The sequence below is a fragment of the Cantharellus anzutake genome (assembly GCF_015039405.1).
Source record: "Cantharellus anzutake strain C23 chromosome Unknown EI90scaffold_24, whole genome shotgun sequence".
Classification (NCBI taxonomy): domain Eukaryota; kingdom Fungi; phylum Basidiomycota; class Agaricomycetes; order Cantharellales; family Hydnaceae; genus Cantharellus; species Cantharellus anzutake.
The window spans coordinates 200,457-215,195 of NW_024066974.1; the positions used below are offsets into that span (position 1 = coordinate 200,457).

At 47.2% G+C, this 14,739-nt stretch overlaps 2 protein-coding genes across 2 annotated transcripts; one reads left to right on the forward strand and one right to left on the reverse strand.

The window, feature by feature from the left end:
- Positions 1-3,001: 3,001 nt before the first annotated feature.
- EI90DRAFT_3123736 (uncharacterized protein) lies at positions 3,002-3,897 on the forward strand (the record flags this gene model as incomplete). The annotated part of the gene is made up of 3 exons (XM_039063640.1): positions 3,002-3,119; positions 3,210-3,582; positions 3,642-3,897. 3 exons carry the CDS (start codon positions 3,002-3,004, stop codon positions 3,895-3,897), a joined length of 747 nt encoding a protein of 248 aa, XP_038915862.1.
- A 1,550-nt stretch (positions 3,898-5,447) lies between these two features.
- EI90DRAFT_3123737 (uncharacterized protein) lies at positions 5,448-6,008 on the reverse strand (the record flags this gene model as incomplete). The annotated part of the gene is made up of 3 exons (XM_039063641.1): positions 5,448-5,763; positions 5,831-5,909; positions 5,975-6,008. The coding sequence occupies 3 exons, from the start codon at positions 6,006-6,008 to the stop codon at positions 5,448-5,450; spliced, it is 429 nt and encodes a 142-aa protein (XP_038915863.1).
- Positions 6,009-14,739: the final 8,731 nt, after the last annotated feature.

Here is a 14,739-nt window from a genome sequence, read left to right on the forward strand (position 1 = left end):
TTTCTCCTTATTTTTACGTAAGGCTTCCTCAGTGAACTCCCTCATTTCAGTTCGCCTCCTCCTCATTATCTCGGAGACCTCCTCCGAAGTTGGCGACCTTGCCTTGTCTGGCATGGTGCGTGGGAGTGTGAACAGCGGAGGCTCTTTTGGAGCTTCCACGCTCTGAGAGATCCTGCTCTCAGGGCGTATTTTCGCGCCTTCTCGGGCTTTCAGCCTGAGAAGAAGTTGATCTTCACTTTCCGTCCTCCATTCGGACGGAACCTGGAACAAGTCCAGTAGTTTTTCGGATAGCCGACGCGGGGGTTCTTCCCTTTGTTTCCCTTTGTCTGCCTTTAGGGCTTGACTTGGGGACGTGATTGGGAACTCCGGGGGATAGTGGGCCCTGGGGTTTCCTGCGGCTCTATCCGATCAGCTTTTTGGGCTGATCGTTCGGCGCTTGCGCGTTTTTCGCGCAAGTCGATTACCTTGTGAGGAGGTAAGGGATCTTCCCCAGCTTGGGTTAGATCGGTTTGTTGTGGAGTTCTGGGGGTATTTTGCCCCGCACTTACTCCACGTAAGTTTCTAAAGTCTTCAGGGACCAGCCCTGAAGTGGTTGCTGATTCCGGATCGCGTTGATCCTCGTCGTCATCTGACAACGGCTTTTGGTTTGAATCTCCCATGATGGGAGATTGCGGTTTCTTAATAAACTGCTCGCTTCTTTTTAACGTCGCTGCAGATGCGACCTTGCCCTTGCAGGCGTGTTTAGGCGCCATAAGCGCTTCCGAATCAGATGTTGAGATTTTGTAGTTGTGGGTTGTGTTGTAAAACACACCTCATGCACTTAAAAAAGTGTGAGGTCTTTGGGGTTGCTCAGCACACAAAGCCGTAAGTGATACAAGATGATGTATTTTACGGTGGTGTGTAAGCGGTTACCTGGAGGTTCCCGCTTGTCCACGTGACTATATCTATCTAGTTTACATGTGACTCGGGGTTCGGGGCTATTGCCCTGACAGTATGGGACAGTGGCGGAAGGTCACAACTTGGTGGAAGGTCAGCGGAAGAGGGCCAGAGGGAAGAGAGATGAAAGACGAAAGGGGAGAGGAGTGGAGGAGAGGAAAGGTGTCAGGTCCAAGGGTGAGTATTGGAGCGGACGGGTGAAGGGTAGGAGAATGATGGAAGGGTGGAGGTGTTGTGAGGAGGAAGAGGAGGAGTGGGAGGAAGAGTAGGAGGAGGGTGGTGAGAGGGGTGGTGTTCAGCCTGAGGTGAGTATCGGAGCAGGTGGAGATAGGACAGGAGAAGGATGGAGGAGTGGAGGTGGCATGAGGGGTGAGAGGAGGTGTGGTGTCAGGACCGAAGGTGAATATCGGAACGGACAGTGGTAGGGTAGGACTCCGGAGGTGGTGAAGATGGAGGTCCAGGAGTCGGTTCGGGATCGAGTATGTACAGATATGACACAAGGTGCAGGAGGTCAGAAGATGATTCTGACCATAGTGATGGGGAAATTGACATCGAAGAAGGTGTCAAGCTTGTTAGACCATGTCTAGAGCCTGCCCATGGTGATGGAATTGGGGAAATTAGCACAGCCGAGTATTATGCCCAAGAATGTGATCCCCAGTCCAAATAAACGATATTAAATTATGTCGCCACATGGGCAAGTGCACACCATTAGAAGTTCACTGGAAAGAGCCAGCGCAAATTAAACCTATCCCGAGTGGACCATTTGACATGTGTGAAGGTGAAATACTTGAAAAAGAGAGTCCGGATCATAGCCAATCAGCCAAGCATCCTCACTGTGTAGACAAGTACAACTCAGAGGAATATTGGAGGGCAATTCTTTCCTTCCTGACCTCAGGTATGCTGCTGTCAGATAAAAGCGAAGCAGCATGGCTACTTCATAAAGCCAAACAATTCCTATTGTATGAAGGAATTTTATGGAAAAGGAACCAAGATAAACCTATGCTACAGGTTGTACTTAGCAAGCCAATCCACCAGAGGATAGTTAGAGATGCCCATGATGGTAGTGGCCATCAAGGCAGGGATCCTACCTTCAGGAAAATTCGGTATTCCTATTGGTTTCCAAACATGTACCGATATGTTACAGAATATTGCCAGACATGTCACAAATGTCAGTTGCGCTCTACGCACAGAGATACAATCCCCATCCAGCCTCAATATGTGAGGACTCTACTTAGACAATTTGATGCAGATACTGTCGCAATGCCTAGAGGCAAAGGAGGCTACAAATACTTAGTGGACCTCATGGATAATCTCACTGGCTGGACCAAAGCCAAAGCATTGAAAAATATCAAATCGGAGGCCATCGCCAAATTTTTATTTGAAGTAAGGTGCCAATACGGATGCATAGTTCAACTTACAGTTGACAACAGCACGGAATTTTATGGTGCCATGCAAATACTTTTGGACAAATATAATGTACCAATTGTTAGAACTACTCCATATAATCCTGCAAAAATTGAACATGGCCATAGCATATGGATAGAGAGTATTTGGAAAGTCCTCAAGGGATGAACCAATGAGTGGCTGGATTGGGTCAGATATGCCTTATGGGCAGACTGCATCACCACGAAATGGAACACAGGTTACACACCTTACTACTTGTTGTATGGGCAACATCCTTTGATGCCATTTGACATAATGGACCATACATTTCAGTCATTGGATTGGCCACCAACTTAGCCAGCAAGAAGAATTTCTTGACTATGCAGCTAGAGCCAATTTCGAGTCCAGAAAAAGGGCAGCAGATGACTATAATCGTTGTCATGCCACCTGGATGAAAAAGGGCGAACATAAAAATGGGGAATTTGTCCTTGTCTCAAACGAGCAGACCAAACTCCCACATGATATGAAAGGGAAACCTTGTTGGTTTGGACCATATATTATTGTCTGATGCTTACAAAGTGGTGTCTTTGTCTTACAAGAATTAGATGGGACCGTTTTCAAATGGCCAGTTGCATGGAAAAGGATTAAGTCCTACCACTTCCGCAAAAATAAATATCCAGTTATGCATGAACCAGGGAAACTTGATGAGGATCAAGTTTCTGATGACAACAAGGTTAATCACCTCACTCTCGCTAGCCAAGTTAATCAACCAAGACTTCCTAGGCCCTGGGAATTACGGGGTAAGGAATTACAAGATTATTGGGAGGAGAAGCACTGATGCATGATTGCTTGTGCTAATAATCCACTCACAGAGTTTCCTCTGACCTGAGAGGAAGAGGAATTAGAAACTTTTATTAAGGAAGATTCCCAATACTGGGATTACTGTCATGAGACCTATCCGGATCAATATGGAGAGCTAGTTCAGTTCAAGACCTTGCCAACTGGCAAACCGATGCTGTTCCAGTGGTTGCCCTGGGGAACCAAAGGGAGGTTTGAGCCACAAACCTCATACCCAATTGTGGCAGAGTCCAGTGTTGATGCTGGAGAGGATAAAGTTCAGCTCAGTGCAGCACAAATAGATGTTATTAAGGCTGTCAAGGCTGAGTATGAGCTGGTGAATCCTTCTGCTGAGCCTAAGGCAACAATTGAAATTATCCAGAATGAAATTTCTGGGGAGGAAACAATGATGGGAAATATATGCATGTCTTAAATTGTGACATTGTCATATCCATACAATCCCGACCTCCGCTCCGGGCTCCCAGAACTCCGAACCTGACTTCCGGAGTCCTACTTCCCTTCCGTCACCTTCTCCTTGCCGACTCCCAAGAGGTTATCCCACCTCTGGCTCGGACACCACCTTCGGTCCGACTCTGGAACATTCCGGGTCCGACCCCAACCTCGACACCTTCCAGACGAGTACGCAAAACCTATGCTCCTGACTCCGGACCTCAGCTCCGGAATCCCGTTTGCATCTCTGTCTCCAGAACCTCTGGTCTTAGCTCTGACCTCGGACTTTGACCCCACCTCCGCTTATACCCATTGTATTGGTTAGCTCATTCCATTTAATTGCCTTTGCCAATATTCCGGAGTTTAACTTCCGAGTTCGGACTTTCCGGACTTATGTCGGACCTTGCAACTATTGCATTGTCGTATTCAATTCCGCTATTCTCCCTCATTCCTATTTGGGCTGCTGCTTCCTTTCTATTCAGTCAGCTAGCCATTCCCCACTCCCAACCTCCTTCCTTCCTCCTTGGGCCTTGGCCCTTCACTCCTCCTTTGGGAAACACCATTGAGTCAAACCCTTGACCCTCAGTGTTGTTCCTCTTTCCATCTCCCTTTGTCTCCTTTCGTCCTACCCTTGTTCCTTCTGATTCCGGACCCCTCCTTATATACAATGTACCTAGTAACTTGTAACCTCAGTCCGAAATCGACATGAATTCCCCCCAAGAGACTTTCCCTCTGCAAGATCCGAAATTAGGGACCCCTAGGACAACCAGCAATGGCACAGCACTCCGCCTGAGTCGCTGAGGCCGAGGTCCTTCCACGCTAAGTCTCCGATTCCACTCCGGAGTCGTCCGAATCCACCCGGTTCTAACAGACATGGCCTACTGTGCATCAGAAAATCCCCCTCAACGTTCAGACAGAATGGAGTACTCCTATCAGACCCATTGCAAAGACAGCTGTAAAAGAGATTGCCCAGAAACTCCAGTTTTCAGGAGAGGAAGAGGAGGCTTTCAAGGAGGGGCTCGCAGGGGAATGCCTTCCCAGTGGCCAAGCACTAATAAGCATCCCAGATCCCCCTCTCTGCCCCCAAAGAGAGCTAAAACTGACACTGACTGCTTCAAAGAATTAGAATCCAAAATGAAAGGCATGGAGGTGGCAATGAAATCCGAGCCCCCCTTGAGCTTTGATAGGTTGGATTGTACCAGAAGTGGCTTAGCGACTGGATACGGAACCTGTTATGGAAATGGGAATTTCCCATCTTAGACTCTTATGGGCTCTGTGCACTGCCATATCACATGATTTGTAAAATAATTAGTTCTATCGAATCAATAAACAACCAAAAACCCGCTGTGCTAACATCTGTTACAACTAATGTTAAACTGCCTGTGATAACATCTGTATAACCATATGAACCCCATTTCCCAACCTTTCCCTCTTCCTGCGCTAAGGACGGATGAAAATGGGTGCCTCCAGCCCCATTTTTGTAACAGAACCCCCTTGACATGGACCAGGAGTAAATCCTCCAAGTCCCGTAACAGAGAAGATGAATTTTTGGAGCACCACTCTGCCATGGCTTGTGGATAGCCTCATCGTACCCCATCCCCCTCACCTGAGCCAGAGCTTATGGAAGACCTCACTCAGATTTCTGAAAGATTAGACAGCCTCTTGGCAAATGGCCAAGTCTTCAGGAACTGTCAGGGGATGCATGTGCTCATACAGGTTGCTCCGATAACCTAGTTGTGATTAAAGCTGGGGGAAAGGAATGTCCCCATCTTAGAGTCAGCTATATACATGTAGAGTCCGGCAATAAGGAAACCAAACAGATTGCTGATAGAATCACATGATCATAGAATGTTCCAGAACAATGCCAGAGATGACCCAGGTGTCAGGGTACCGAGCTGCTCGGACTCTAAGTCGAGGGATCCCGAGCCTTCGCTGGAGCTGAGGCCGAGGGGGACAGGATCAGTCTCAATGGGGGAACCCGGCAAAGCGGATTGCGATAGGGATTCCAGCTGAGCAGCGAGGGGAAGTGAGAGAAGAAAGTTATCTTCCTCACTCGCTACCCAGGGAATGATAAAGTCAGTATACCCGGCGAAGCGGGGCCGCTCTGCAGAAGGAAATATAACAAATGTCTGTGCCAGTCCGGGGATGATGATCAGGCTGTGTGGGTATGGGGCAGGTGTGTCATCAGTTGTGTGTAAGCAGTCCGGACTTAACCGGGCTGTACTCTGACACCAGGCTACCGGGGCTTAGATAATCGGAGTAGACGGGAATTGCCAGCATACTTCCCATGCGCATATGTGCAGCTGGCATAGGGTCCAGGGTCATTGCTGATCCCTGACAGGAACATGTATGATGATAGGATGCGTACCATCCTCAGCATTGTAGAAGAGTTGCAAGGCCATCTTAAAGTCACTGAGCAACATATTGCCAGGCTAGATAAGACAGCCCTGCATGCCACTTCCCTAGTCAAGCACATGCATGAGCAATTCATGGAGATGGACTCTGCCCAATGGGCCACCATTGAGGACATTGTAACGAGTCTATCACCTAGACTTGAGACAGAGAGAAGGGGGAGGGTGGTAGTGTGCGCAGGTGTGGTTCGTGAGGTGGGTCTTGGTCCGTGGGTGCTACTGAGTCTGCAAAAACCTTGAACAAACACTCACCTACGTCTCTCTTGGACATCAAGGCTGAGTATTATGATGTGAGGGGTCTTAGATGTGAGCAACTAGCTCAGAGGGGGCGTTAGGGTCGTGGATGGCATCTTTGCCACTTGGATGCAACTTCTGCTTGTCCCTTCACGGGTCTATTCAATACTAACTTGTTATGTACAAGTTGTTATCTAGTTTATATATGTTTGAAATGAAATGAATGGACTGGGGGAATGTAAACGGGCCGTTAGGCAACCGTAAATGATGAATATCCAATTGGGAACAAAGAAACAATAAAAGAAATATGAATGAATGGGGAATATATCATAACGGGTCCGAATGGGAAATGTAAAAGTTAACTCTGCAACGCTTCGCCACAGCGCCCGCCTATCCTCCCGTCAGCAACCTCCTCGTCTCCAGACTTCCAACGAGCCCCTATTCATCCCATTTGGTGCAGTACTTCTTGAGATGTGGCCATTGACAGGTGCTGTCAAGACCACATGAGAGTTTACTCTGTGCTGAACTATCCGGGTATGGGATTGCCATTCTGGGAAATGCTCCAAGGGTGAAGAAGGGTGGTAGAGCACCACTATCGGGTGGAAAAACGGCTGGGTTGTGAGTGTGGGTATGGAGGTCTGGAGAGGGGGGTGAAATTGGCGGCATGGTTGGGCATGGGAATTTTGCTTGGGGTTGTCGGGAATGATGGGGAAAATAAGGAAAAATATGGAGTGAGTGTATGGAGTGTTGGATAGTGATATAGGTACATGGAGTTGTCCCCACAACAACGTCAAAGTGATTATCCTCACTCAAGACAGCCAGAACATTACCCTGAGAGACCTGGCCCATGTGTTTAATGCTATCTCTCTCATGATGGAAGAGGCCCTCGTTGAGAAGACTCCCACCAAAGACCATAGTGTCCAGAATTTTATGTTGGCACAGAAAGCTTTCTTGGACGCCTGGCACAGTGCCATCCACACTCCCAAACTGTCCACCTCCTGAGCAGCGATGAAGATGGATATGTCTGTTGAGGAAAAGGTTGAGACTCTGCAGAAGTCGGTTGACACCCTTACAGTGTTTGCACCACCCAAAGAGAAGCTTATATCCGAGAGTAAGGGCAAGAAGAGAGCTGTTGAGCCTTGCAAGAAAGTCCCTGATCAGTGTCAGGGCCCAGCCTCAGACTCGGAGGCTCCCTGACCTCAGCCCCCATCTGACCTGTCCTCACACTATGTGGGGCATGAGATGTATAGTAAAAGAAAGGGAATATATGCACTTGCCTATGTGGGGCATGAGATGAGAAGAAGGGTAAAGGTCTCATCTCCCTGCATGGTTGCTATATAAAGGAATGGGCACATGCCCACAACTATACAGCTCATAGAGTTGTGTAGTGTGACCCAGAGGGAACACCCAGGTGGCAGTGCCCAGTAAGCATGGGAATGTTCTGGGCGAGTTGCTTGGCCAGAATTGTGGCTGTGACCCGTGGGAACATTCTGCTTGCTCAGAAAGTTCCTACGCTATCCCATGTGCATGTGTACAACAACACACAAAGGCAACAATGAGGCAACAATCAAAGAATAAAGGGGGTAAAGTAGGTGGGGAGTCTGGGGCACCCTAAGGCAGGGTGCTGAACCCTGACAATCAGACCAACTCAGAGCCCAATGAGGGGCAAACCATGGCACTCGTCAGTGCTTCTTCAAGGTGTTAGACACTGGTCCAGGGTCGGCACTGAGGGTCACTGTTGCGGGCCACTATAGGCCATGATGGCCATGATGCTGCAAACAAGGCCCAAGGGTAGGGCATTTGGCCTCAGTGACTCTAAAGGAGTGCTGTGCCCCCTAGCTGTCTCTTGGCCCTCATTTCAGACTTACTGGGGTTGCCTTGCTGGGGTCAGGACTTAGGAGGTTGCGGTCAAATCGATATTAGAGCTAAGGTACAATTCTCATAATGAAGTGAGGTTGAATGTATTGATCAATACACATTAAATACATAAGCAATGCAGTTGTGTGAGCCATGGGAGCTGTTTCAATGTTAACAATTGTACTAGATAACCTATCATGGTGTAATAATAAAAGATGGAGAGGACGTTTGAGCAATTCAATTGCAAAAGACCCCATGAAAAACGGTTGAAACTGAGGGAGATACGAGTGGTGGCCCATGCCAGTGCAAGTTGTGTGCATGGGAAACAGTGTCCATGCCTCATACAGGCTGTTTGACGACTAAAGACAATAATGAGATATAAGGAGATTGTTTATACAAGCTCATTGAAAAACCTGACGAAAAACGAATGAGATTTGACAGAGATATGCATGTACATGTCTTTTGTGTGTGAAAACATGTGAAAATCAGTCTTACTGCCTCATAGACCCTCATTTGCGATTAACGCCAATAGAATAAGATAATGAGGGAGTTGTTACAAGTATGTACGAAAAAAAACGGTGAAAACGAATGATAATTGACAGAGATACGAATGTATATGCTTTTTTTTGTGAAAAATTGTGAAAAACCGTTCCACTGCCTCATGAACGCTTATTCGCGACTTGCACCAATAATAGAGAATAGCCAGGGGGTTGGTACGGGCACATTAAAAGAAACCCGACAAAAAACGAATCAGAATTGACAGAGATACTAATGTACATGCTTTATTTGTGGAAAAATCGGTCCACCTCCTCATACATGCTGATTCACGACTTGTACTAATAATACCACATGGAGAAAAGGTTAATACGGGCCCATTTCACAAAATCCGACGAGAAACGGTCAGGAACTGACAGAGATACGAATCCAGTGTCAGCTCCGCGCTTGATCTGTGCATGGGAAACGTTCTCCAGCACCTCATAGATGTTTTAAAAATATGTAAAAATGTTGGGTACTTGCGTTAACGCTATATAAAATAGTACGCAAAATTACAGGTTATTCGGTTCAGTATCAAGCAAGATATAATAGGTTCTGTCATTAATCTTCACTTGGACCCCTCAAAATCGCGCAATAATGAGCCAGGGCAATAATACGCGCCCGTTGAAACAAACCCGAAGAGAAACGAATAGGAACTGACAGATATACAAATGTAGTGTCCACTCCGCGCATGGTCTGTGCGTGGGAAACGTCTTCCAGTGCCTCATGAATGTCAAAGAAAAATATGAAGAAATGTTAAAAACTTGCGTTGATAATATATAAATCAGTGCGCAAATTTATAAAACATTTGGTCAAGTATCAAGCGAGATATAATAGATTACTATACAGTTTGTGAATGGGGAATGCGATAAATCGCCATAATCTCCTCAGGATCGCCGAATGACGAGTCGGACTAATAATACAACATGTAGAGGACATTGAGACGCACCCATGAAAAAAAAACCCAATGGGAAACGGATGAGAACTGAGAGAGATATGATAGATTTATGTGAAAATTATGTGTATATGTTCAGTTTGAGGAAATTCACGTGAGTAGTTGAGTTTGACCTCCCACAACTTTTTTCGTGCACAGACATGTGCAAAAAAGTACTAATACCCCCACTCAAAACTGGTTCAAACCCCCCCATGGGAGCAACTCTTTTTTGTTCCCATGTGACTTTGGCATGTAAAATAGATAGATAAATAGATAAAATAGGTAGATAGGTAAATAAAAGTAGATAAATAATCGTAAATAGTAATAAAATAATAACAATAAAATAAAAATAGTAGTTGTTTGTTGTTGTTGTATTAGTTTTTTTTTTTTTGTTGTTTTCGCTAATTAGTTATTAAATAATAATAATAATAGTAGTAGCAGTTTTGTTGTTGTATTAGTTATTCTTTTTTGCTGATTAGCATATACCATTAGGTAATAATAGTAATAGTGGTGTTATATTAGTTATGTTTTCGAAATTGGCATGTACTATAAACAGTAGTACTGTTCTCTCTTTTTCTTTGTATTTCGCTATTAGCATGTAAAATAAATGGGTAAATAAAATCGAATAATTAAAATGCAGAGCAGAATCAAATGAAGGGTTCCATATAAGGTAAAATTGGAGAAAATTCATGGCAACACAAGGTGTTCTGTATAAAGTAAAATCTGAAAAAATTGCGGCAATGTGAGACAACATTAAAAAAATCAAAGCACAATATTCTATATAAAATAAAATCCAGAAAATTCATGGCAACATGGGACAACATAGAATAAAAGATAGAAAAATAAAATGAAGGTGTGCTATATGAAATAAAATCCAAAAGAATTCATGGCAACATGGAGAACACTGTTTTATAAACTTATAAAGGAATAACAGACAAAACTTGATCAGTTGGGGTGGTGGGTTTGCAGAAAGGGCAAGGAAATAAAGGAAAACAACAAATAAAAGGGCCTCACTCCCAGTGCATTGCCAGGAGGGGGAAAGGCATTTCTCATTCCTGTGTATGATTGATGGGGCAGGGTTTGGGGCGCTGCCCCAAGGCTCTCCGCAGGAGTGGGGTTCGGGGCAAGGCCCTGATGGCCCTCTGCAGGAGCAGGGGTTCAAGGGGCTGGCCCCTTGGTGTAAAAAATAATCAAATATATCCAGGGGGTTCAGGGCACAGCCCCAGGCTCTCCACAGGAGTGGAGCTTGGGGCAACACCCCAATAGCTCTCCACAGGAGCAGGGGTTCAAGGGGCTGGCCCCTTGGTGCATAAATAATCACCTATTATTTCGTTAGCATATGGGGAACAATAATAACAAGGATGTTGTTGCATGGGGTCTGGGGCAATGCCCCAGGGGGGTTCGGGGCGCAGCCCTGATGCCCTCCGCAGGAGCTAGAGACTGAAGAACGCGTGGGTGTGCGAGGAACGAGCACCCCACGGGTTTAAGGTCTCTAGTAAAGTAACATACAGGATATATATAGGGTTGGCCACACAGTGGCCAGCAATGACCAAGGGTCAACAAACAATAACAGATAAATAAAGGAAGGAGTGTAGGGCCATGATAGCGGTGCTGGACTCGGAGTTGGGCCGGAGTCGAGTGTGGGAATAGTAGTGGCCCTGTTACGGGGATGGGGGAAATTCCCCATTCCTTGATCCATTCTTATAGTGGGATGACGAGGGTCATGTCTAGTCTGTACCATAATGGGATATGTAATTGATGAGTGATCCCAGTCTTGCCTGGGAGCGGACGATCGAATTCCCATCGATTGCGATTGGTGATGTAGTGAGCTATTAAGGGATTGATGATAGGTAGTCGGAGATACCAGGACAGACAGGTTAGCCACAGGTACTTGGCGCTCCTCAATGGAGCGTACCGTGTGCGAGGTCGCGACTTGTGAGATGGGTGAGAACTTCGTATAGTTGCCATTGGGTACTTGGCGTTCGCAGTGCGAACATACCGGTAGCGGGTTGATATCATAAGCATGCAATGAGGACTGACTAATAGGGCCTTCGGTGACTTGGCATTCCCAAAGGGAACGTACCATTGGCGGGGAAACATGATGACTGACGAAGGAAGAAACAGACGGTGGATGGGTGGCTACTTGGCATTCGCATAGCGAACGTGCTGGCATCACGGGTAAGTGGGCCTCAGAGTATTCATGATCTCTATGATCGTGATGGGATGTCATGTGTCGAGTACTGGGGGGAGAGCGTAGTGATGAGGACCCATAGGGTACAGATTCCATAGGACGAAATACATGTTGAGAGTCTTCGACTCGCAACCTCAAGTTCTCACGGCGAGGGCCGTTAGAGGACTCGATATAACCAGACATATAAGACATATTGAGAGTTGTACAATCACATGAGTTCAGTTGAGTCACAGGGAGGGTTGTTACAGAAGATGGTACACAAGACAGTTGTAGAGCAGTTGTTAGTTAGTGGGAACTGCCTTCAGCGGTTTCTGTACAAGACATGTGACTATCTACAAATGGTAAGGTCGTGGGAAATCCCGCGAAATACAAGTAACCTCGGCCAGCACCAAAACCCCAATGGGGAAAGCTTTGCACGAGGGGGGGGGAAAGGGGTAGAACAGGTAAGGAGGATAGGGTATCGGGATAGAGGACGGAAGGGAGAAAGAGGGGAGGAACGATAGAGGAGAAGTCTTTGACCATGCGACGGATATGGTCATTGGAGACTCTGTATCCGTAACAGGCCCTGTAGGGGCCAAGTGGGCAGGGTAGAGGAGTCATGCTGGGCATGGTGCCAGAGGTGGACTCAGGGCAGGGAGGTTGGTGTGGCTGTGGGGGGAGTTGGCCAAGTGTAGGGGAGCCTAGGGGCAAGTGGAGGAGTGAGCAGGGAGTCCTCAGGGAGGATAGGGCTGAGGTTGGGGCTTGTGCTCACGCTTGCATAGCAGGAATGTGTCAGGGACTCGTCCAGGGTCGAAGGAGCCTGGGTGTAGTGTCTGGGGCTGAGAGCCTGGCAGGGGGTGGATCGGGCATGTGTACTCACAGGCCTGATGTGGGATGATGGTGTCAGGGGACGGACCCCAGGTCCCCATGACCCCTCTCTCTATGGCCCACAGCCCAACCTGTAACAGCCTAGTCTCAAGGCAAAGAGCTACTGTGGGTAAGAAAGTGAATAAGATAAAGGCAAGTAATGTACACTTGCCTACTGTGGGTAAGAAAGTGAGAAGAAGGTTAACTTCTCACTTTCCCACAGTGGCCCAATATGGCGAAAACTTCTGGGGATACCCAGAAGTCACATGAAGAGTGGGAACTGGGCCCAGAGCATGCGGTGCACGGAGCATGTGGGGCAGAGCCACATGTGGGTCCGGGTCCGGGCTAGTCAGGGTGTGTGCCCTGACAATGGTCCCTGGCCACTTAGACTGAAGTGGAAAGATGAGAAGAAGGCTACTTCTGTATGTTTATATACATGTGGCTTAGGTCACCTGACGGATGCCATGTCACCCTCGCACACAGCCATAATCACCTGGGTGTCTCCATGGGAGATCCTGAGGGCATCCGGTGCAAGCATGCAGCTGTCGGAACTGAGATCTGTGCTTCGGCAGATCATGAAGACCAATTTCTGTCCAAATAAGGAAGACCCCAGTCAAAACAAAGCATGGAAAGTACAAAACCACCTTAGATCATGAGGGAAAAATCTGAAATAAATCATGGAAGCCCGTATTGAGGATACAAACACCCGCACATACAATAAATTCTGAACAATTAAACAGAAACGGTGCCCACATACAAATGAGTACAGGAACAACACATGTGATTACCGAATGTGTTACGGATACGGAGTCTCCAACGACCATATCCGTCACATGGTCAAAGACTTCCCCTCTTTATCGCTCCTCCCCTCTTCCTCCTTTCCGTCCTCTATCCCGCTACCCTATCCTCCTTACCCATTCTACCCCTTTCCCCCCCCCTCGTGCAAAGCTTTCCCCATTGGGGTTTTGGTGCTGGCCGAGGTTGTTTGTGTTTCGCGGGATTTCCCGCCACCTTACCATTTGTAGATAGTCACGCGTCATGTACGGAAACCGCCGAAGGCGGTTCCCGCTAACTAACAACTGCTCTACAACTGCTTCGTGTACCGTCTTCTGTAACAACCCTCCCTGTGACTCAACTGAACCCGTGTGACTGTACAACTCTCAATATGTCTTATAAGTCTGGGTATATCGAGTCCTCTAACGGCCCTCGCCGCAAGAACTTGAGGTCGAGAGTCAAAGACTCTCGACACGTGTATCGTCTTACTGAATCTGTACCCTATGGTTCTTCATCACTACGCTCTCCCCCCAGTACTCAACATACGACATCCCATCATGATCATGGTGATCGCGAACTCTATGAGGCCCCCTCACCCGCGATGCCGGCACGTTCGCTGCGCGAACGCCAAGTAGCCGCCCATCTGCCGTCTGTTACTTCCTTTGCCAGTCATCATGTGTCCCCGCCAACGGTACGTTCCCTTTGGGAACGCCAAGTCACCGAAGGCCCTAATAGTCAGCCCTCATTGCACGCCTATGATATCAACCCGCTACCGGTACGTTCGCACTGCAAACGCCAAGTACCCGATGGCAACTACTCGAAGTTCTCACCCATCTCACCAGTCGAGACCTCGCACACGGTACGCTCCATTGAGGAGCGCCAAGTATCCGTGGCTGACCCATCTGTCCTGGTATCTCCGACTTCCTATCATCAATCCCTTAATTGCTCACTACATCACCCATCACGATCGATGGGAATTCGATCGTCCACTCCCAGGTCAGACTGGGACCACTCATCGATTACACTTCCAGTTATGGTACAAACCAGACATGACCCTCGTCTTCCCACTATAAGAACGGATCGAGGAATGGGGAATTTTCCCCATCCCCGTAACAGAATGTGTGTGTGAACTTTTGCTAACTTAACAAATACCGAGAGTTAGAGTACAACTTTAGTACCATTAGAAAGGTTGGAATAAATGAAGATTTATGATGCTGAGAACGTGAAAAACCATTCAGCCATGAATGAGATACAAGGACATGAAGTTAGTAACCTGAATACACGTGGGAAGACAGCTTCTAGAGGTCCTGAGCCCCAAATAAAATACATAAAAATATGACATCTTTGAGGAC